This window comes from Arvicola amphibius, chromosome 3 (genome assembly GCF_903992535.2).
Source record: "Arvicola amphibius chromosome 3, mArvAmp1.2, whole genome shotgun sequence".
In the NCBI taxonomy this organism is placed as follows: Eukaryota; Metazoa; Chordata; class Mammalia; order Rodentia; family Cricetidae; genus Arvicola; species Arvicola amphibius.
In genome coordinates this window covers 47055215-47078229 of record NC_052049.1, presented here as the reverse complement: position 1 = coordinate 47078229, position 23015 = coordinate 47055215, and the positions used below count along the sequence as shown (strand labels likewise).

At 43.7% G+C, this 23015-nt stretch overlaps 1 protein-coding gene and 1 long non-coding RNA gene across 2 annotated transcripts in view; one reads left to right on the top strand and one right to left on the bottom strand.

Moving 5' to 3' along the window:
* Positions 1-5047, top strand: part of LOC119809876 — a 31776-nt gene extending 26729 nt beyond the window's left edge. The window contains exons 2-3 of the long non-coding RNA XR_005284684.1: positions 762-923; positions 4483-5047. This is a non-coding gene — a long non-coding RNA (uncharacterized LOC119809876). The remainder of the gene's footprint in view (positions 1-761; positions 924-4482) is intronic.
* Positions 4029-21690, bottom strand: Cenph (centromere protein H). The gene is made up of 9 exons (XM_038323059.1): positions 21539-21690; positions 18859-18914; positions 15493-15541; positions 15015-15089; positions 13306-13362; positions 10973-11036; positions 9510-9561; positions 6430-6593; positions 4029-4397 (listed from the first exon to the last, which is right to left on the bottom strand). Exons 1-9 carry the CDS (start codon positions 21661-21663, stop codon positions 4305-4307), a joined length of 735 nt encoding a protein of 244 aa, XP_038178987.1. The 5' UTR covers positions 21664-21690; the 3' UTR covers positions 4029-4304.
* Between the last annotated feature and the right edge of the window lie 1325 nt (positions 21691-23015).

Sequence of the window (23015 nt, the reverse complement as noted above, 5' to 3'; positions counted from 1 at the left end):
ATCAGTGTTCTCTGGTCATAGTTACTGATGTTTGGCTCAGAGTAAGAGATCGTTTGTTTCTTTTAGAAGAACTGTTCTTTGCTTTGACCCTGGAGGTTCACTACCAAGTCCACATTGCTTTCTGGAGTGGGGAACTAAACAACCAAGAAGTAGCAACACTCTCTTCAGGAACTAAACTATCCCAGGAATGTCCCTTGGTCAGTGTCCTGACTGTCCTGTGTGCAGGGAATTTGAGCTAAAATGAACACTTGATGTTTTCTCCCACTGAAATGTTAGGAAACACCGTGGCCCCTTCACATTTCCTGTGTGATGTCTGGCTGAACTGCTGGTGGCTGAGAGAATTTGTCACAGGACTGGCCCTTCACTTTCTGCCTAGAATCTGTATAGTTCGTTCCACGAGCCCTTTATTTTAGACCTCTTCGGTTTAACACCTGTGTGGGAGAGCCCTCCATCACAGCAGGGAGCTGTAGTGATGAGGCTTGCAGGACCACCTGAGTGGGGATACGCACTCTCGGCTTCACCTTCCTGGCACTCGTCCCTGTGGAGAGCAGAGCCAGATAGTCACCAGAGACCTGAAGCAAAGTCTTTGAGCCTAATTTTTTAAAATGCTAATAAACAAAAAAAAAATAGCTGAGAGACATTGGATTGTGGGGAAAAAATGTAGAATTAAACCAGTCTATATTTTAAAGTTGTCTTAACTTCAGAGTAGAAGTCAGGAAATGTGTTGCATTGGGGGAAATGTTATGCCTTTGTTTTCACAGGAAACAAAAACCAATGGATTTCTTCAAATTAATAAAGATCAAATTTGACTGGGAGAGACCTCCTGAAAATCTTGACCATAGACATGAAGGAAGAAACAGAAAAACTACAAGACAGGTGACATATAGGCCGATCCCTCTACATGGGAGCAGCTCTGAGACTAGGTGAGATACGATAAATCTTGTTGGCTACAGAGTCCTCATGACTTATTATTACATGTCATCTTTTCATACGACATGAATGGAGATTTGTGTTACAGTTTGGTACTTGGGGCTGTTACTTCCCAGGGCTGTGGGAAGAGTTTGATATATTTCTCTCTTATAGCTAAGTAAGGAATGCCTAAAGCAATAAAATCCCAGGAAAAGGCGAAGCTCTTCCAGATGATGCCAATAATCTAGGCTGAGGCCGGGCGGTGGTGGCGCACGCCTTTAATCCCAGCACTCGGGAGGCAGAGGCAGGCGGATCTCTGAGTTCGAGGCCAGCCTGGTCTACAAGAGCTAGCTCCAGGACAGGCTCTAGAAACTACAGGGAAACCCTGTCTCGAAAAACAAAAACAAAAAACAAAAACAAAAAAAATAATCTAGGCTGAGGTTGATTGACAGAGCATGCATGAGGGCTGGGTGGAGCTTGCTTATTACAGGCAAGATTCTGGGCTTCACTCCCAGCACCACAAACAAACGACCGAAAAAGCAGTTATTGATTTATTTGTTGCTGTGAGTTTGAATTACAAATTTTCCAAATCAGTAATTTTCCAAAATAACGTTTCTACATAACAAAAATATAATTTACATTAAAGTAACCTATAGACATTGCACTATGGCAAAAACATAAAATTAGACATAAAGATGATTAATCAAATGAAATATATAACTATAAATATTTCAAAGAGAAGTATTCAGAACTTGAATTTAGGCAAATAATTGTTTCTGCTAATTTAGGCAAAATCATTTTCTGCTAATTTATTTTATTTTATTTTATTTTGCTTTTTCGAGACAGGGTTTCCCTGTAGTTTCTAGAGCCTGTCCTGGAACTAGCTCTTGTAGACCAGGCTGGCCTCGAACTCAGAGATCCGCCTGCCTCTGCCTCCTGAGTGCTGGGATTAAAGGCATGCGCCACCATCACCCGGCTTTTTCTGCTAATTTAAAGACTAGATCAAGCTTGGCATGATGGCACATGCCTTAAGTCCCAGCACTCAGGAGGCAGAGGCAGGCAGAACTCTTGAGTTTGAGGCCAGCCTGGTCTACAGATTGAGCTCCAGGACAGCCAGAGATACACAAACAAACCCTGTCTTTAAAAACAAAACAATCTATCTAAAAAATAAAAGCAACCCTTTCCAAAAAAAAATAATGTATTTCAAGTGCTATTATTCATTGAATACATCTTTTCTGTTCTTTTTTTTTTGTGGTGGGAGTTCAAGACAGGGCTTTTCTGTGTAGCCTTGGAGCTCAGAGATCCATGTGCCTTTGCCTCCCAAGTGCTGGCATCAAAGGCATGTGCCACTACTGCCCAGCTTGAATACTGAATCCATCCATCCATCCATCCATCCATCCATCCATCCATCCATCCATCTTGCTACTGAGTTCGTCTCTATGTTTATCTTCCATCTAAAAAGGTGACTGCATATTGGATATGCAGGTACATGTAACTGCAGTACTCAGTGGGTAGAGTCAGAAGGATCAGGAATTCAGGGTCAGCTTTAGTTAGAGTGAGTTCAAGGCCAATCTGTACCACATGAAACTGGTTTAGAAAAAAACCCTGCTAAAGTTCAGATCTGAAGTGTCCCTCAAGAGCTCATGCATTAAAGGTTGGATCACTGGTCTGTAGGCCTGCTGGGAGGTGGTGGAACCGTTGAGATGTGAGCCCCAGGGGGAGAAAGATGGATCCCATGAATGAGCCCTTGCTTTCTTTTACTTCTCTCTCTCTCTCTCTCTCTCTCTCGCGCGCGCGCGCGCGCGAGAATATATATATTCTGTGTTCATGTATGCCTGCAGGCCAGAAGAGGGCACCAGACCTCATTACAGATGGTTGTGTTTGCTGGGAATTGAACTCAGGACCTTTGGAAGAGCAGGCAATGCTCTTAACCCCTGAGCCATTTCTCCAGCCCTTTCTTTTATTTCTTGAGCAGCTTTGTTTTCCCATACGCTCTCTGCCATGTCATCTGCCTCACCACGGATTCAAATTAAAACCATGGATGGTTTAAAGCCTTTGAAACCATTAGCCCTTATAACTCTTCCCTCTAAGGTCCTGAGCACAAAGAGGAGTAGAAATGAAGAGGCCCCCCTCATTGCTGAGTGAAACAGCTAGTGGCGACTGAAGGAAGGATTCATTCACACTCACAGCTTTAGAGTGTCACAGCAGAAAGACATGCAGGAGCCCACCCCAAGGGTCTCCTTCAGCTAGTCCCTCCTACACCCAGTGCTGGAGGTCCAACCCCGAGCCTTGTGTATGCCCAGCGAGCATAGTACTTCAGTTACAGCCACAGCCAGGGTCCACCACTGAAAAGCACTGCACAGTGGTCTTCTCAGCGTTATTAGGGCAATCAAGATAATCCCCAGCAGGCATCTCCCAGATGACTGTAGATTCTGTCAGGCAGCTAATTAACACTAACCATCACAACCTCCAAATACTCAAGAGTTATCCAAAAATAGAACATAGAGACTATAAAATGGCAACCTTTTGTTCTTTTTAAAGATTTTTTTTGTTTTTTTGCAAAATAGGGTTTCTCTGTGGCTTTGGAGCCTGTCCTGGAACTAGCTCTTGTAGACCAGGCTGGCCTCGAACTCACAGAGCTCTGCCTGCCTCTGCCTCCCGAGTGCTGGAATTAAAGGCGTGCACCACCATTGCCTGGCTTAAAGATGTTTTTTTCATATGTATGTGTGTTTTGTCTGCATGTATGTACATGCTCCGCATGAGTGCCTGGTATCTGGCTGAGTCCAAAAGACGATGTCAGATTCCCTGGAACAGGAGTTACAGATGGTTGAGCAGCCAGGTGGGTCCTGGGAACCAAACCTGGGTCCTCTGCAACAACAGCAGCCAGTGCCCTTAACCACTGAGCATTTTCTTTTTTAATTAATAAGATGGTAACATTTATTATTTTAATTCATTAACTTATAAAAGTAAAATGCATGCTAAACAGAGGAGAAGAAAAAAGAAAAAGTCACAATCCACAACCGTACTTAAACAATCAACACTTCATACTTCGGACCCTTTCTAATGTGCTGGTTGACAAACCAATGCACAGATGCATAAAAGCAACTTGAAAGGGACTTCCGGGAAAATGGCTGTGAAGATGTGCACATTCTGTAGCATCTGGACCAGATGCCTCCTTCCCAAGACTGCAATGCTCAGACTCCTGTAGCGTATTCCAGTCACTTTAGTCAGTGTGTTTCAAACAAAAGACTTCACGTCATGACACCAACCCGGGCCCTCAGAGCTGAAGCATCAGAGCGGCTCCCAAACCAGCTCTTACATTTCCCACCAATTCTGCTATCTACACGACAGAGTGGGCACAGAACCGATGCTGAGGTGCCGAAGCAGGATCCTTGTTAGATCGTAGTGAGGTCCTTCTCCAGCTGCAGCACAATTTCCCTGAGGGCAGAATCCTCTGCCCAGTTGGTCTGACTCCCCAAAATAAGGCCCTGCAATTAAAAAAAAAAAAAAAAAGGTACCTAATTTAACAAGATTAACGAATACTTTCCTGTTTTTTATTTTTTTCCTGGACAGGTTCCATGTAGTCTGGGATGGCACTGAACTTGCTATCCATCAGCTGTGCGTCTGAGGATGATGCTGAATTTCTGATGCTCCTGCCTCCACCTCCTCGGTGCTGGGATTACAGCAGCCTGCCAATATGTCCAGGTCACGTGGGCTGGGGGCCAAAGCCAGGGCTTTGTGCTGCCAGGTGAACACCACCAACTGAGCGATATCCCCAGCACCCTTGCACTGACCTCATCTAATATCCACTGAGCAACTACTGGGATGCAGCACTGTGATCAAGAGGAAGAGCAGGACCACATCCTCAGTTTCCCACAGCAACTATGGCATCCCCCTTCACATAATGCCGGATGGTATTTCCAGGGTTCGCCTATGGGCTCCCTGGACAGATTTTACCCACAAAGAAGCCTTGCAGTGTTCTGCCAGACTACGAGGAAAGTACTGTTGCCCGGGGTCGGGCTCACTTTGCACTGCTCATGGGCATCTCATCCCTCTCTGGAGAAACAGTAACTAGAACTGGTACATTTTATTTTCAAAAGAGAAAAAAAGTTTAGTTCATCAACGTTTTTTTTATTTTTGTTTTTGTTTTTCAAGACAGCGTGTTTCTCTGTAGCTTTGGAGCCTGTCCTGGAACTAGCTCTTGTAGACCAGGCTGGCCTCAAACTCACAGAGATCTATCTGTCTGCCTCTGTCTCCCGAATGCTGGGATTAAAGGCGTGCGCCACCACTACCCGGCCTCATCAACGTTTTAAACCTTTGAAAATGTTGACAAACATTTCTGTGGCAGACAATCAGTGGACAACGAAGAAATAATAAGAATTCTGGTTATTACCTATCGATAAACAGTGGCTCAAAGATAGTAACTTATTTATTGCAATAATATTTACACAGATTTTAGAAAGTGTTATGCTATTATGAATAAAAACATTAAAACATTTGTTCTATAGAAGGGACATTCTTGACAGGCAGTGGTGGCGCAGGCCTTTAATTGTAGCACTTAGTGGCAGAGGCAGGTGGATCTCTGTGAGCTCAAGGCCAATCTGATCTACAGAGCAAGTTCCAAGGCTACACAGAGAAACCCTGTCTGAAAACACTAACTGCCTCTCCCCACAAAAAAATGGAAGACATTTTTGTTTCTGCCTTTTTTTATCTTATCTGCTTACCAGGGCTGTTGCCATGGAGGCCGTAAGAGGAGATCAGATCCCCGGGACTAGAGTGATATATAGTTATGAGTGCTGTGTAGGTACTAGGAATTGAACCTGAGGCCTTTGGAGGAGTAGCCACTACTCCCAACCAATGACACAACTCTCCAGCCCATTTCTGTGTTTTGGAGACTTGGCTTGAACTCCTGATCCTTCTGCCGTTCTCTCCAAAGTGTTCAGATGATAGGTGTGTGCTACCATGTGTGCTACCGTGTTCAGCTATATCTCTGGGTTGTTTTTTTTGGGGGGGGGAGGGGGAAGTTTCGAGACAGGTTTTTTTTTTTTTTTTTTAGATTTATTTATTATATATACAACATTCCTTCCTTGTATGCTTGCAAGCCAGAAGAGAGCACCAGATCTCATTATAGATGGTTGTGAGCCACCATGTGGTGGCTGGGAATTGAACTCAGGAACTCTGGAAGAGCAGTCAGTGCTCTTAACCTCTGAGCCATCTCTCCAGCCCTGAACTTTTTTCCCACGCTCGCCACAAGAGGGCGCGCACACTCGGGACAGACGGCCAAAAGCCGCCCTTTCTCAGCTAGGAATCGAACTTGGGCCCTCTGGACTCGCAAGCGCCATGCTGAGATGCTGAGTGCTCAGCTCGGTTGAGACAGGGTTTCTCTGTAGCTTTGGGCCCTGAAACTAGCTCTCATAAACCAGGCTGGCCTCGAACTCACAAGATCCGCCTGCCTCTGCCTGGAGTGTGCTGGGATTAGAGGCACACACCACCACTTTTCTTCACATATATAACTGTTACCTGGAACACATGTTGAATAACTGTAGTAATCTTTATCTCCGTCTGCAGTTTTTTCTGCATGGTCTTTATCATTTCCAAATCTTCCATGTTGTCCAACTCCTCTTTCTCTTTCTTCCTCTCAGTTTGTATCTCGAAAAGCTTAGTTTTTGAAGCTTGTTTTAATTCTGTTAGGTTAAAGGTAAAACATTATATGGTTTGCCTCTGCCTCACCGCCACCACCACCTGACATTTTTTTTTTTTAAATAGGCTACTTTTTTTTTAAATGGACATATTTGTTTTCAATATGTAGCCCTGGCTGACCTGGAACTCGGAACTTACCTAAGAGCATGCATTCCCATGACAGAGGACAACTTTATAAACAAAGGCCATGAGAGATTATAAAGCAGAGTACTTCCTGGTTATTCCAGTCAAGAAGTTATTCATTTTATTGTTATGTATATGGTGTTTTGCCTTCATGTAGCTCTGTGCACCGAGTGTGTGCAGCACACAAAAGATGTCCTGGGCCTGAAGTTAGGGATGATCATGAGCTGTCATGTGGACCAGCCTGGGGACCCTGGAAGAGCAGTCGGTGTTCTTAACCCTGAGCCTTCTCTATGGTCTGTCTGTTTTTGAGACAAGGTCTCATATAGTTCAGGCTGACTTTGAATTCCTGATCCTCCCTCCCCCCTCTTCTCTCTCTCGTGTTGGGATTAATGCCAGACCCAAATTTACGGCTTTTTGCATGTTGTTTAAACTCTACCAACTGAGTTACATCCCTAGGCCTTGGTTCTCATAAATGTTTAGCCACTTTCAGTTTTACATTCACCGAAAGGATATACCTTCATGGATATGTGCTTTTCTCATTATTACTTGTTTATTTATTGGTTTTTCAAGACAGGATTTCTTTGTGAAGCACTGGTTGTCCTGGAACTCGCTTTGCAGACCAGGCTGGCCTTGAATTAAGAGATCAGCCTGCCTCTGCCTCCCAAGAGCTGGGACCAAAGGTGCACACCACCATTGTCTGGCATGATACCTGCTTTTCCAATCCAAGAAGCTTATTATTAGGTACCCAATTTCCCACGTGGATATATTTATGTAATTTTCTTTTGAAAGCGCAGTATGGATCCTCATAGTTTCCATGATCTGCAGATGAAATGTTTTCTCTAGTATCCTTGATTCAGTAAATTTGTGAGGACTCCAGCCTGTAAGCAATGAGACAACCTATATGTTTAATCATGGTGTAGAGTCAGCTTCCAAACTGCTGAACATAAGTCCCAGCCCTAGCAGGAAGGACTATAGGAGCCAGAGGGGTCAAGGATACAAGAAAACCCATAGAATCAACTAACCTGGCTAATAGGGGCTCACAGAGACTGAACCTCCTACCAGGAAGCTTGCATGGGACTGACCTAGTAGGCCCTCTACATACATGTTACGTTGTGTGACGTAGTCTTCTTGTGGGACTCCTGACAGTGGGAGCAGGGGCTGTCTCTGACTCTGTTACTTGCTTCTGGGACCCACTCCTCCTACTGGGTTGCCTTGTCCAGCTTTAATAGGAGAGGAGATGCCTAGACTCACTGTGACTTGATACACCATGCTGGATGAAAGACATGGGAAGCCTGCCCTTTTCTGAAGAGAAACTGAGGAGTGGATGGGGAAGGTGAGGTAGGGACAGACTTGGAGGAGAGGAGGGAGTGAAAACTTGGGTCTGGATGTAAAAACAAAAACAAAAAAATCAACAACAACAAAATCCCTGCGCCATTGTGGAGTGACTGTTTCAGGGATTTGAGGGTAGGTAGGATACCTTTGTAATACATATTTCAATAGTATTTTTTTAAAAAAATATTTATTTATTTATTATCTATACAATGTGCTGTCTGTGTGTATGCCTGCAGGCCAGAAGAGGGCACCAGACCTCATTACAGATGGTTGTGAGCCACCATGAGGTTACTGGGAATTGAACTCAGGACCTTTGGAAGAGCAAGCAATGCTCTTAACTGCTGAGCCATCTCTCCAGCCCACATTTCAATAGTTTTAATCAAAAGGAATCTCATTCCATATATATACATATATATGTGTGTGTGTGTGTGTGTGTATGCACATTCACATATACATATCTATGTAAACATATATGTCTTTGTGTATATACTCTAAAAAGGTCTTGCTGTAAATTCCTGTCCAGCCTGCTGCTGCTGTAGTTCAGGCAGGCTTTGAACAAGTGGTGAACCTCTGACATTTTGAGTGCTAGAATTATGTTGTAATAGATTAAGTGGGAAGACTGAAACATATATACTGATAACCAAGAAATTATGTACACTATAAATATGCTCACATGGGCATTGAAAAGAACCTAGAATGACATATACCAAACAGTCACAGAGAGGGCGGGACTCCGTCATTTGTCTTCTTCACTGAGATAACACTCCCGTACTGTAATCCACTTCACAGTGGCCTTGAGCTCACTATGACGTACAGTGTGACCTGCCTTCCCAAGCCTCGTGCCTAAGCTTTCAGAGTGCTGGCTTCATGGCATGTGCCACCACAGCTGACCATGATCTAAAAGTCTAAAACAACTGTCATGTTCAGAAATTGTGATAATTAAGTTTATCAGCTGCTGAGGAATCTGTCCCTGTGAATAGCTAAAGTATATAAAGTCTTCTACAAGCAATTAAATAATTAAAAAGGGTCAGTGAGGTCAGGTGGCAGTGATGTACACAGTTTTAATCCCAGCAGAGGCAGGCGGGTCTCTGAGTGTGAGGCCAGCCTGGTCTACAGAGCGAATCCCAGGACAGCCAAGTGCTACACAGAGAAACCCTGTCTGGAAAAACCAAACCAAGGGCTAGCAAGATGGATCAGTCAGTAAGGGCCCTTGCTCCCAAGCCTGAGACCTGGGGTGGTGGAAGGAAAGATCACCTCGTAAGGGCTGTTCAACGACCTCCCCATGAGTGCCTCAGCAAATGTGCACGTGTGTGCGCGTGTACACACACACACACTCACACACATGTACACGCCACACGTGTAACACATACACACGCACACATGTACACACATGTGTGCACACACGCACACACGTGTAAGGAAAACGGTAAACACGGTCTACATACGAAGTCTCTTCTTTCTGACATCAAGCAGTTTTCCCTCTAATTCCGCAGACTCCTGTTTATGAAAATGAAAACATGTCACTCAATGATAAATCAGTATCACTGAGCTTCACATAGTTTGATTTTCTTCACTTTATACTTTTTATTTTTTTGGGTTTTTTGAGGCAGAGTTTCTCTTTGTAGCCTTTCCTGTCCTAGAACTCACTCTGTAGACCCAGGCTGGACTTGAACTCACAGAGATCCACCTTCCTCTGACACCCAAGTGGTGAGATTAAAGGCGTGTGCCACCACCCCCTGACTACTCTGATTTTCCTTTTTTTCTTTTTTCTTCTTGTTTTAATATATATGAGGGCTCTAGCTGCATGTATACCTTCATGCAAGAAGCCATCAGATCCCACTATAGATGGTTGTGAGTTGCTGGAAATTGAACTCAGGACCTCTGAAAGATCAGTGCTCTCAACCACTGAGCCATCTCTCCAGGCCTAGGTTGACTTAAGCTCCAATTTCCCCCTTTCTCCTTATCTTTGTTTTTATGTGCATTGGTATTTTGTCTGCATGTATGTCTATATGAGGGTGTAGGATCCCCTGCAACTGGAGTTACAGACAGTTATGAGCTGCTATGTGGTCCTGGAGATTAAATTTAGGACCTCTGGAAGAGCAGCCCACTCTCTTAACTGCTAAGCCATCTCTTCAGCCCCTTCTTTTCTTCCTTCCTTCCTTCCTTCCTTCCTTCCTTCCTTCCTTTCTTTCTTTCCTTTCTTCCTTCCTTCCTTCTTTCTTTCTTTCTTTCTTCCTTTTTTTTTTTGTCTGATTTTGAAACAAGGCTACTAGATGGGTGGTGGTGGCGCACACCTTTAATTCCAGCACTTGGGAGGCAGAGGCAGGAGGATCTCTGTGAGTTGGAGGCCCAGTCTGGTCTACAAGAGCTAATTCCAGGACAGGCTCCAAAGCTAGAGAAACTGTCAAGAAAGAAAGAAAAGAAAAAGAAAGAAAGAAAGAAAGAAAGAAAGAAAGAAAGAAAGAAAGAAAGAAAGAAAGAAAGAAAAAGTCTACTATGTAGCTGGCCTTGAACTCACTCTGCATGCTGGGATTAATAGCAAAGGCATGTTCCACTACTCCCAGTTATCTCTCAAATAGCTCAGGCTAGCCTCAACTCACTATGGAACCAAAAATGAGCGAACTCCTAGTCCTGTCTCTGCCTCCTATGTGCTAGGACCACAGGCATATACACTGATACTTGGCCTAAGCCAGGATTTTCAATTCCCCTATTTCCACAAAGCCAAGGGAAGAAAATAGTCACTTGAATTATGTTGATAATCTGTACCCTCAGTAAAAGAACAAAAACAACCTAAGGAAAGCAGTCTGCAGACACACGGTCCCAGTGAACACCTCAGTCCTGAGTTCATGCAGTTAGCACCAAGATGTCGTCGAAACCCTGAAAACACACACCCCATGTGCCAGCTCACCTCCTTGGACTTCATTATCAGCTTCTGTAGTTTTAATATTTGTTTCATGTCATCAGTGACCACACTGCAAAGCAAACAAAGTATGATTTATCTACTTAAGCTAAAAATAATCTTGGGGCTGAAGATTAGGTCAGTGGTTAAGATACTTACTGCTCTTGCAGAAGACCCAGTTTGGGTTCCCAGCAACTACATGACAGCTCACTGAACAATCCAATTATAACTCCAGTTCCAGGGATCTAATGCCCTCTTCTGGACTCTGCAGGCACTTCATGCATGTGGTACACATACAAACACAACCACATGCATGTGGTACACATACAAACACAAACACTCATCCATATCAAGTAATAAAAAAAAGTAAACCTTGGGGCTAGGAGTGTAGCTTGGCTGGCAGACTGACTGCTTAGGATGAACAAATCTGAACCATGGTCTAGATTTCACCCCTGACTGTATAAACGGGGCATAGGGGCCAAAGCCAGCAACTCTTGGACTTGGGGGAGGGGAGATAGGATACCCTGTACCACACAATCAGTTCAAGGCCAGCATGGACAGCACGGAAAGACCCCTTATCAAAAACAAAATAAAACAAACAAACAAAAAAAACCCAACAAAAAACCCACAAGAAAACCAAACTAACCAAGCAAACAAAACCCAACCACGATGTAATGAGTTTATCTGAGCAGAACAGACCAGTGACTTGGCGCACACCAGAGTCAGTGCTTTTCCAGAGCCAGGGGACAGAGGACTTTTGTAAGATATTCATGGAAGCTAACAATGGTTTCTCTCACTGTTTACACTGGGCTTCAGCTTGTTCATGGAGGAATCTAAGGCAGCACTCAAGAGCTAGAGATGTCCACACGAATGATGCCCTATTCAAATGATTGCTAGCAGTGGTAAACGCCAAAACAGGCTGCAGACAGCGCTTGGCCTCCGTTACGTACGGGGAGTCTAACTTGCACTTTGCTCCTTTAACATAAAACTGTTGCTTTTTAAATTATTATTTTATGTGTGTGGGTTTTCACCTGCACATATATAAGTACAAAATATATGTGTAGTGTCCTCAGAGGCCAGAAAACGACATCGGATGCCCCGGGAACTGGCATTACAGATGGCTGTGAGCTGCCAGGTGGGTGCTGGGGATGGAACCCAGGTCCTCTGGAAGCGCAGCCAGATCTTGGCTGCTGAACTGTCTCCCCAGCCTCACTGCTGGCGTAAGGTCCCGAGAGGGTTGAGTGAGTAAGGCTGCCCGCTGCCAAGCCTGATGACCTGAGTCTGACCCCTGGAACTCAGGCAGAGGAGAGACGTGATGTCCTCTCACCTCCATGTGGGTGTCATACCCACCCACCCCCATACAAAAATGTTCACAAGAGTCCAGACTAGCTTCAAAATCCCAGCGATCAGACTGCCTCGGCCTCCCAAGAGCAGAGCCTACGGCAGGCGCCTCCACACCTGGCCTTGAAACTTTAGAGTCTAGGATCCAGACTCTGAGCCAGAGGGAATATCGAGAGGTTATAAATCAGCCTTGAGACATCAAGATGGGAGAGACAACCGGGTCCATCCAGAACTTCTCGGGGCTCCCGGGAGGGCACTTTACCCCTCCCAAGACTTTCAGAGTCTGAGAAGACCAGAACTAGTATCTATGTTCCCTCCCTCTTCTGCCCCGCCCACCTTATCAGAACTGCTACTGAACTTCCCCGTTCTACCGTACCTGCTAACAACAAGATCTACCACTGAACTACATCCCACACCTTTTAAAAAACTATTTATTTTGAGACAGAGGCTCATTAAGTGGTTCAGGCTATCCTTAAACTCACCCTGTAGCCCAGGCAGGTAAAACAAGCTCATTTCTACCAATGAAAAACTAAATAGTGTCCTATTTCATTCCCAGGGTCCGTATGTCAAGAGAAAACTGGTAAGTTTTCCTCAAGTTGCCCACACACATAAACACACACACGCACACACACGCGCACACACACACACGCGCGCGCGCGCACACACATGCACACACATGCGCACACGTGCGCACACACACACACGCACGCACACACGCGTGTACACACACACACACACGCACGCGTGCACACACACACACGCACGCACGCACACACACACACACACACACACACACTTTTTTGTCCTGGTCCTCACTAAATAGACCAAGATGGCCTCAATCTCACAGAGATCCTGCCTTTGCCTCCCAGTGCTGGGATTGAAGCTGTGCACCACAACGGGCTCGTGCACATTTTTTAAAAGGTCACAACCTAAAATCATTTTGCATACCTCCCTTCTTGTTCCCATTCTGTCCAAACCCAGGAGAAATGTAAAAGCCATACCTACTCTCAGCGCCCATCTTCTCCAAATTATTTCCAAGAGCAGCTGAGAGTTTCATCCTAAGAAAAAGAAAACATTAACAAAAAAGAAAATGGGAACGAAGAGAAAAAGCTCGTATTGCACAGAAGAAATAACACAGTGCATTAAAACTTTTTATAAGACTAACAAGATTGATTTCCCCTTAAATACACTCAAAACATAGCATGTTTTAAAAACAGTATGGCCTGGAAACTGGTATGCTTGTAATCCCAGAATAAGAGAAAGGATGTTTATGAATTCCAAGCCTAGGTTCATATCTCTAAACACAACACAACACAAAACAACCTAAACATATCTAAAATGACAAACCCAAAAGCAAAACCAGTAATTAAAATACATCTAGCTGGGCGGTGGTGGCGCACGCCTTTAATCCCAGCACTCGGGAAGCAGAGGCAGGCGGATCTCTGTGAGTTCGAGGCCAGCCTGGTCTACAAGAGCTAGTTCCAGGACAGGATCTAAAAAAGCTGCAGAGAAACCCTGTCTCAAAAAACCAAAAAAAAAAAAAAAAAAAATATAAAATACATCTAAACTTCATGATAAGGGAAGCAACCCTCTCCAGTCACCCCAGAACTTGGATGCCTAAGGCAGGAGGACTCTGGTAAGTTTTGGGTCAATCTGAACTGCACCCCAATTTCCAGGCCAGCCTGGGCTATAGAGTGAGACTCTGCATCAGAAAATTTTGTCGCAATTCTATGTACTAACAGTTACTGAAATAAATGGACTTGTGTAACGCTTTTAAACACCAGCATGTCTGAAACTCTGTTAACTTCATGAAGACCCCTTATCAGTCCCTTCTACACACCTTCTTCATAGGAAGATACCAGTGAATTATGCAATTCTTCAGGGTCAAGTTTACCTAATCATCTTTTTTTTTTTTTTTTTCGGTTTTTCGAGACAGGGTTTCTCTGCAGCTTTTTTTAGAGCCTGTCCTGGAACTAGCTCTTGTAGACCAGGCTGGCCTCGAACTCACAGAGATCCGTCTGCCTCTGCCTCCCGAGTGCTGGGATTAAAGGCGTGCGCCACCACCGCCCGGCCCTAATCATTTTTTTTTGTTCCTCCCTCTTTTCTTTCGTGCCCTTCTGGGTTTTTTTGTTTGTTTGTTTGCTTTTTGTTTTGTTTTTTTGAGATAGAGTCTCAACACTTAGGCGTGACTGTTTTGGAACCTGCTGTGTAGACCAGGCTGACCTTGAACTCAAAAAGATCCAACTGCCTCTGAATTTAAAGTGCTGGGATTAAAGATGTACACTACCAACTACTACTCCCAGCTTCCCCTTGCTCGCCACCCTCCATTTAAAGATAGGATCTCCCTGTGTAGCCAAGGTTGGCTTTTAATTCCTGCCCTCCAGCTTCAGGCTCTTGAGTGCTGGGATCGCAGGCTATGCCTGGCCTCAATCATCATTTAATTCAGTTTAGTTAATAATAATTCACTTTCTGTGTGGTGGTGGCTTTAATTCCAGAACTTGGGAGACAGAGGCAGGCAGATCTCTCTGAGTTCAAGGCCAGCCTGGTCCACAAAAGCTAGTTCCAGGCCGGGCTTCAAAGCTACAGAGAAACCCTGTCTTGAAAAACAAAACGATAAACAAAAAACAAACAAACAATCCCCTTAACTTTCTCTGCAAGCTCAAGTCTGCATTTAGTTCACGATTCTTAATGGTATTAAGGTAAGAGTTACCTGTTTAGTGCAAGATTTTTAATTTCGAAATTACTTTTTACATCTTCAATTTCATTTTCCAGGTCTTCAATTTTACTGTTAAAGAAAAATGAACCAAAGAATTTCAGCAATGTTAGTCAAAGTTTGTTACTGAAATATGTATGAAGTTAAGTCTTGGAAAACAGCTTGAACACCTCTATTTGAACAGAAGAAAGTGAAGGCTCACCACACAGCAGCCCATCTCCACAGCTGGGGAGCTGATGGCTGAGCCTCCTCACTAAGCTGGATCTAGCCAGTGTGGGGGAATGAGAGACAGCACATAAGCCACCAGCCCAACACCAAACACCCCACTGCAAATCAACAACCTCCAAACACAGGCACGACTTATTTATTTGGAATTACAAAGGAAAAGACAGACAGCACTGTCAAAGAAAGAGGCTGTGATCGTATGATGAAATCTTAGTAAATGCCACAGATAAAATATTAAAATATGACATACACTTCCATTTGTTTTTCTTGCATGGTCTCTTCTGGAGTTTTTTCTTCATCTACAAGTAAAAAAGTTTTCAAGTCAGTAACAATTTTATTTAAATAAGTATTTAGTGTGTGTGTGAGCATATCAGGTAACACATGTGACAGTCAGCTCTCCCCTCCACCACACGGGTTCTAGGCATTGAACTCAGGTGTCAGGATTATTGGCCAGCACCTTAACCAGCGGAGCCATTTTGCTGCACCCCCTCCCCTTCATAATTATCTTACATGTTTCTTTGTTTACCTGGGTTGCTACACAGAATCTACACAATTTGTTTATCTCTTGAGACAGGGTCTCATGGTGTAGCTTGGGCTAGCCTGGAACTCGATATGGAAATCAGGCTGGCCTCAAACTTACAGAGACCAGATTCTCTTTACCTCTTGAGTGCTGGAATTACAGGCATGAGTCACCATGCCTTGCAGCTCTTTTAAGAGGTCCTGCCATGAAACACTTACATAGCGTTGATGAAAAGCCACCTGCATGCTTTTCGATTTTCAGCTGTAGCAGGAAAAAAGTTGCACTGTTTTAAAATGCCGGCTTTCTGGGCCGTCCTGCCAGGGCAAACTCTGACTCTTTTAGGCAGGCGGTCCGACTAAGTGTGAGCAGAATGCTGCAGCTTGCTTGCCGGACAGGACCTTGAAACACTGTAGAGTTGTGTTATAGCTGGTACCTCTGACATGAGGCTGGAAAGCTAAGGAATGGGCTGGATCTAGCCATCAAAGCCATGGCTTTACTCCTACCCATATTGCTCAGTAATTTAAAGGTTCATGTGGTCAGAAAAAGAGAGAGAGAGATACAGTAAAGATATATCCAAAAACAAAAAAAACCCTCTAAATGATTTACAGTGTGTTAAAAATATATGCAGGCTAAAAGTTAATGTTCTTAAAGTTAAAAAAAAAAAAAAAAAAAAAAGAAAAGAAAGAAAAAAAAAGAGAGTAGTTGGTGTGGTGGTACACACTTTTAATCCCAATACCTGGGAGGCAGAGGTAGATTGACCTCTGAGACTTCAAGGGGCAGAGGTAGATTGACCTCTGTGATTTCAAGGTGTGGTAGCACACACCTTTAATCTCAAGGCCTGGGAGGCAGAGGCCAGTGGATCTCTGTGAGTTCAAGGACAGCCTGGTCTACAGAGTTATTCCAGGACAACGATATACAGAGAACCTGTCTCAAAAAGTAAAAGTAAAAATAAAAGAAATAAAGGTTAAAATAAAGCCACACAAAGATGGAAAATACACAGAGAATCTTGATACTGTATGCTATTATGCTCTCTTTGAATTGTTTGAATGCTGAGGAAGGAGCAACAGCTGCTAAAAGATATTTGTTTATAAATGCTGCTGAACTAATCCAAGATAGATACTTTGAAAATACCTTGACTTCAAAATTTGGATCTAAGGTTATGATGCTTTGGAAGAGTTCTTCTTTTGTTTTCATAGAGGATGAGACCCTGTGGATTGCTTCTATCCCAATATGGTATGATAGACCACGCCCTCCTGAAAGGTTGCTGTGAACACCTTCAGAAAATTACTTCACTCAACTGCAGACCGAGATAAACCTGGCACACAGTATATACCATGAAAGATCTGATTAACAGCGCCCCTCTACAGCAGGAAGAAGTTTGGAGAGAAATAACTATGTCCATATTCCCAAATATGGTTTATAAATGTTCTTTTACATTTAAAGATATAGATATGAATAATTTACATTGGTATAAATTTTACTCTATTGATATAAACTTAAGGTCAGTTTTGTTATATGTATATGTATTTCTGCTTTTGATTAAGGTACTGTGATTATGTAGTTTATTTAAAAATGTAATATATAATTAGAAAATATAGGCTGTTAATAAATAATCATTGACAATAGTCAAGCTTGTAGTCATGTTAGTTAGATTTTCTAGATGTGCATAGATATATCAGATAGGCATTCTTCATATCTTTCAAAGACTGCAAAATACGACATTTAATGTTTTAATAACTTAGGGCTTTTCATGACAATGAGACACGTCTGCTCCTGGCAGCACCAATGTACTTCAAGAAGAGGAAGATGGGCACTGAAGAGGCTCCTTATGGAGTTTGATAGCCATTTGGGCAAGAAACTGCTCTTGCCTGGACTGTTGCATAAACTGGACACAAAGAGCCCACAGAGAGAGGACTGCTGAACTTGCCTAAAGGTGAGATGGTCTTTCGGGGTTCCTGATTCATGAAAGAGTCTGCAAGACATTCTGCAGGACACAGCAGATAGTGATTGAACTGTCTTTGAAATTTCCTGCTTCACAGAAAAGTCTGCTGGATACTATGGGCCTGTAGGCTGAAGATGGATGCCCCAACGGTACAGAGGAACTTTGTATGACTGTCCAGGCAGCGAGATGTCTCTGTCATTTCTAGAGTTTTGGAAGTTGCTTTCCTCTTGTTTACTTAGATAATATTATATCCTTTTGGAGTCTTTGATGGAGTTGAAGAATAGATAGATAGTTATAGTTTTCCTTAGTTATGATAAAAGATAAAATAGATATAAATATTGTAACTAATTCTTACTTGATAACTGTTTTGTTATATGTATTTTTTCTATGTTAAAGCCTTCTTTTTTTGTTTAAACAGAAAAAGGGGAAATGATGTGGGAGGGTCTTCTGTTTTGTGTTGATTTCATGGGTTAATAAAGAAACTGCCTTGGCCATTTGATAGGCCAGCCCTTAGGTGGGTGGAGTAGACAGAACAGAATGCTGGAAGGAAGAGGGAAGTGAGGCAATGACCATGCTTCTCCTCTTTGGGTCAGTCACCATGAAGCCAGCCACCAGGTCAGACATGCTGACTCTTTATTGGTAAGCCACCACCTTGTGGTGCTACACACATTAATAGAAATGGGCTAAGCAAGATGTGAGAATTAGCTAATAAGAGGCTGAAGCTAATGGGCCAGGCAGTGTTTAAAAGAATACAATTTGTGTGTTGTTATTTCGGGTGTAAAGCCTTGTGGGATCTGAGCGGGACAAAAAGCAGGCCTGCTCGCCTCCTCACTACAATGCCTGAGAAAAACAACTTTTTGTAAAGCTGATTCTCCCCAGCCCCCAAGAATACCATTAATCTGGGGGCTGGAGATGGCTTAGCATTTAAAAGGCCTGGCTGCTCTTGCAAAGGATGTGGGCTCATTTCCCACCACCCAGATGGTGGCTCACAACCTCTGCAACTCTAGTTCCAGGGCATCCAATATCCTCTTTGGCTTTATGGGTACAGATATATACAGCAGGCAAAATGTACGCATATACAATAAAAATAAGTAATTTTAAAAACAGTATTCATCAGCCAGCTCACAAAACTACTTGAAAATGAAACTACTTACTTGCATCAATCACTGACTTGTATTCCAAGAGCTGCTGTTTTGTCTGTGCTCTCAGCCTGCAAATTGAAAATGAGAACAGACAGGAAAGTATTTATGGATTGTGATTACAATCATCATGCAATAATGAAACTGGAAGTCATAAAATGGAATACAGTGGGAAAAGGGTATCCTGGAGGAAAAGTTAAAAATTTAGTTCTATAGTTCTATTTTGTTTTTCTTTTTCTTTCTTTCTTTTTTTGTTTTGTTTTGTTTTTGAGACAGGGTTTCTCTGTGTAACAGCCCTAGCTGTCCGGGAACTAGCTCTTGTAGACCAGGCTGGCCTTGACCTCACAAGGATTCACCTGCCTCTGCCTCCCGAGTGCTGGGATTAAAGGCGTGCGCCACCACCACCTGGCTAAAAATCTTAAAAAGCATTTTCAGTAAATACAAAAAACATAACAAAAAAAAATTTGTAGCGAGATAAGTACTTAATATTTAGTAGGTGTTTTTAGTTCTGTTATTCCTAATCCAAAAATAAAATATAAAATAAATAGAAAAAAAAGCTGAGAATGATAGCAAGTGCTTCTAGTGCCAGCTGCATAGTCCTGAGTGTTGGTTTTTAGAGACCCATATCAACAGCCAAGAAATAGCCGACAGATTACGAAAGCTTACACTACAGCAAGTTCTCCAAGTGACAAAATTCCAAATGAAAACAACAATTTCGCACCAGGTACCAGGCTGAGGGAGGAGGGCAGAGTCAGCACAGGCCTACCTGGGCTTCAGAGCAGGTTCAAGAGCAGGCTTGGCAACTTATCAAATTCGATCTCAAAATAAAGAGTGAGAAAAGGGCTGTTGATGTAGCTTCAGGCCGAAGGTTTAATTATTACTGCAGCCCAAACCAACCCTGCCTCTGACAGGTTATTACAGATTAAAGTAGAAGTGTTAAGTATAGATACACAAAAAAAGTTTCTTTTTCAGATGAAAGGAAAAGAAGTTGTCATGTTTATAGGCAGATGGATGGTGTGTTGTGGGATATTTGATCACATTGTGAATCCCGAGATAGCGTTATTTACTGGAAAAACCTGTTTCTAGTTGTGGTGTGGCTCAGACCTAGCACACACCTTTAATACTGTTTTCTGCTTGAATATTGTAAACAGGATTAAATAATGTCAACCACAGGTCGAGAGACAGAACAAGCAACCAGTTGACAGGGAGCAAACACAGGAAAAATGACAGAGAGTAAGAGGGAGATAAGACGGACGGAGAAACTCATAGGAAGGGAGACATTCTTTTTGGGGAGTCTCATTTGAGAAAGTGGAGGCTTCTGGGACCTCTGCTGAGGAGGAAGGCCAGCTGGGTGCCTTCTCTGCCTCTCTGAGCTAAAGGCTTTCACGCCAGCATCTGGATCTTAGGTCTTTACCAGCAAAATCGAAGGACTGAGATTTTGTTAAAACCAACAGATATGCCGTTGTACGGCTGGGTATGGTGGCTAATGCCTATAATTCTATAAACCCTGAAGGCAGAGGCAGGAGGACTACTATAAATTCAAGATTAGCCTGGCATACATAATTACAGCCTACCAGTGCTACACAGCAAGACCCTGTTCCAAAAATTCAAACAAGTCTCTTTGTTATGACTTTTAAAGGTCTGCAAAAAATACTTTTTTTTTTCTGTGAAGAACCAGATAGCAAATAATTTAAGATTTGGGAGTCATACAGTGTGTTTTGACTATTAATCTCTGCCCCTGTAGCAGAAAACTGAGTCCCAATAAAACTTTATGAGCATTAACATTTGGATTCACGTGTTATGAAATCTTTTTGGCTCCCATCCTTATTTAAACACGGAAGAACTACGCTGAAGCCCAGTGGTACAGCATTCGCTCTGCATACACCAGATGCTGGGTCCCATTTCCAGTCCGAGAGACAGCTTTTCTTAGAAGATCAGAAGAGTGGATTTGGTCTTGGCTTTGGGCTGAATCAGCTCCTTGACATCAAATTTTCCCTAGAAGCCACTAACTGGAGAGCATAGTAAACATAGGAAACAGGGTCTTGCTGCGTAGCTGTAATTATGTATGCCAGGCTAATTTTTGTAGTAATCCTCCTGCCTCTGCCTTCAGGATGATAGAATTATAGGCACTGTCCTAGTAGAATGATAAGCAAACGAAGCTTCTGGGTGTAAAGGGTATTAGTCACAAAAGGTGGGTTGGGCGGGGGGGAGGGGCACACACCTCAATCCCAACACTCCTGAGGCAGAGGTAGACCGGTCTCTGTTTTCAAGGCCAGTCTGTTCTACCGAGTGGGTTCCAGAACAGCCAGAGCTACACAGAGAAACCCTATCTCGAAAAATCAAAAGAAAAAAAAAAAAAGGGTGGGGGTGGGGGCGGGGGAAGGGTTGGGCTCCCCCCGCTTCCTGTAGTTTGGCTTGGATGTACTGCTCAACCAGCCGGGAATACAGAGACAAGATAGAACAGGTTCGAAGCCTTGCTAAGGAAGGGGCACTGCTAAGCATTTCCTCAGAAGGTCCCACCTAACCCCCGACCCAGCAGCTCTGCGCGCACGGTATCCTTTGCTGCCCTCTTCCCCAGTGACGAATTTACAGCGCTTAAAAGTGTATTCAGGCTCGGAGCCAGAAGAGGCAGCCAGTGAGTCTGAATTTGAACCCTGGGCCTCCTAAGCAAGGGCGGGATGCCGGGCGGGGGCACCTGAGCAGCAGGCGGATGCGGTCCTCGAAGCACTTCTCCGCAGCCTGAGGCAGATCCCGCACCTCTCCGCAGTCCTCAGCCTCGGCCGCAGGCTTCTCCCTCGGCTGCTCCATTGCAGAAGCCATAGGTTTGAGCTCTATGGGAACATTCGAGCGTTTAGTCCCGCCACGAAATTGAAACCCGGAAGTGCCCGTTTCGTCCCGCCCCTCCCGCCCTAAAGCCCCACCTCCTGCCGCTGTAGTTACTACGCAGCATTTTTTTTCCTCTGGTTTCCATGGAGATTGAACTCTAACCAACACATTCTGTTGATTCGAAGCCTTTGGGTAGGGGTATTTGGAGATGTAGCTCAGTGGTAGAGCGTTTACCTAGCAAATATAATGTCCGGGGATCGATCGACCCAGCAACAAGCCAGGGGCGCTAATCAAGGAGTAAATTAACTCAAACTAAGTGTGTGTGTGGGGGGGGAGTTCTGACTTAAACAAATGTCAATAGTCCTGCTTGGATGCCGTTATTATCCCTCTTGCTACTACACTTCAGGTCTAAGTTTGGAGGATGAGATATGTGAACCATGTGCTTGTAGGTGGCTGCAGAGGCCAGAAGGCATCAGATTCCCTCCAAAACTAGAGCCACTTGACGTGGGTACTGAGAATTGAACCTGAACCCTCTGAAAGTGACGCCAGTGTTCTTAATCATACAGTCATCCCTCCAGCCTCCGCTCTCTCCTCCCTCTTTGAGATCCGTCCCGTACAGGTCAAAACTGGTCTTGAACTCCCAATCCTCAGCTTCCACCTTCCAGAGCTGGAAACAAGTCTAGGGTCCCTCGGTTATTGAACTACATCCCCAGTCCCTATTAGGTATTTGTTCATCGGCCGTAAGGTTCGCATCTCCCTTTTAGTGGAGAAACAAATGCCTTAAGTTGCCCCTGGTTAAACAGGGCACACCCACGATTGGTCTTTCAATTCCTTGCTCTGGTACTCCATTTAGCTATCAGTGAGATTCCTAACAGAAAGAGGAAGGCCCACAATTCCAGAACTTGGGAGGCTGACTGTGAGATTGCGATGAGTTCAAGGCCAGCCTGGGATGTACAGTCATTACCTTGACAGAGTATGTGGCAAGATTGTTTCCCCAGTTGGCGGCAAGTTCGGGATTGAAAATCATTTGAAAATTGGCTGTTTGACTTGTTACAATTGAGCCTTGAAGTCGAGGGATGGAGAAAAGCTGAACCTATATAAATGCTAGATTTGTTAAGTTTTCCACACATCTTTGAACACCTGATTTTTAACAAAGAAGCAAAAAGTATCAAATGGAAAAAAGAAAGCATATTTAACAAATGGTGCTGGCATAAAATGTAGAAGAATGAAAATGGACCCATATCTACCGCCATGCACAAAACTCAAGTCCAAATGGATCAAAGACCTCAACATAAAGCCAGCCAAATGAACCTTATAGAAGAGAAAATGGGAAGTACACTTGAATG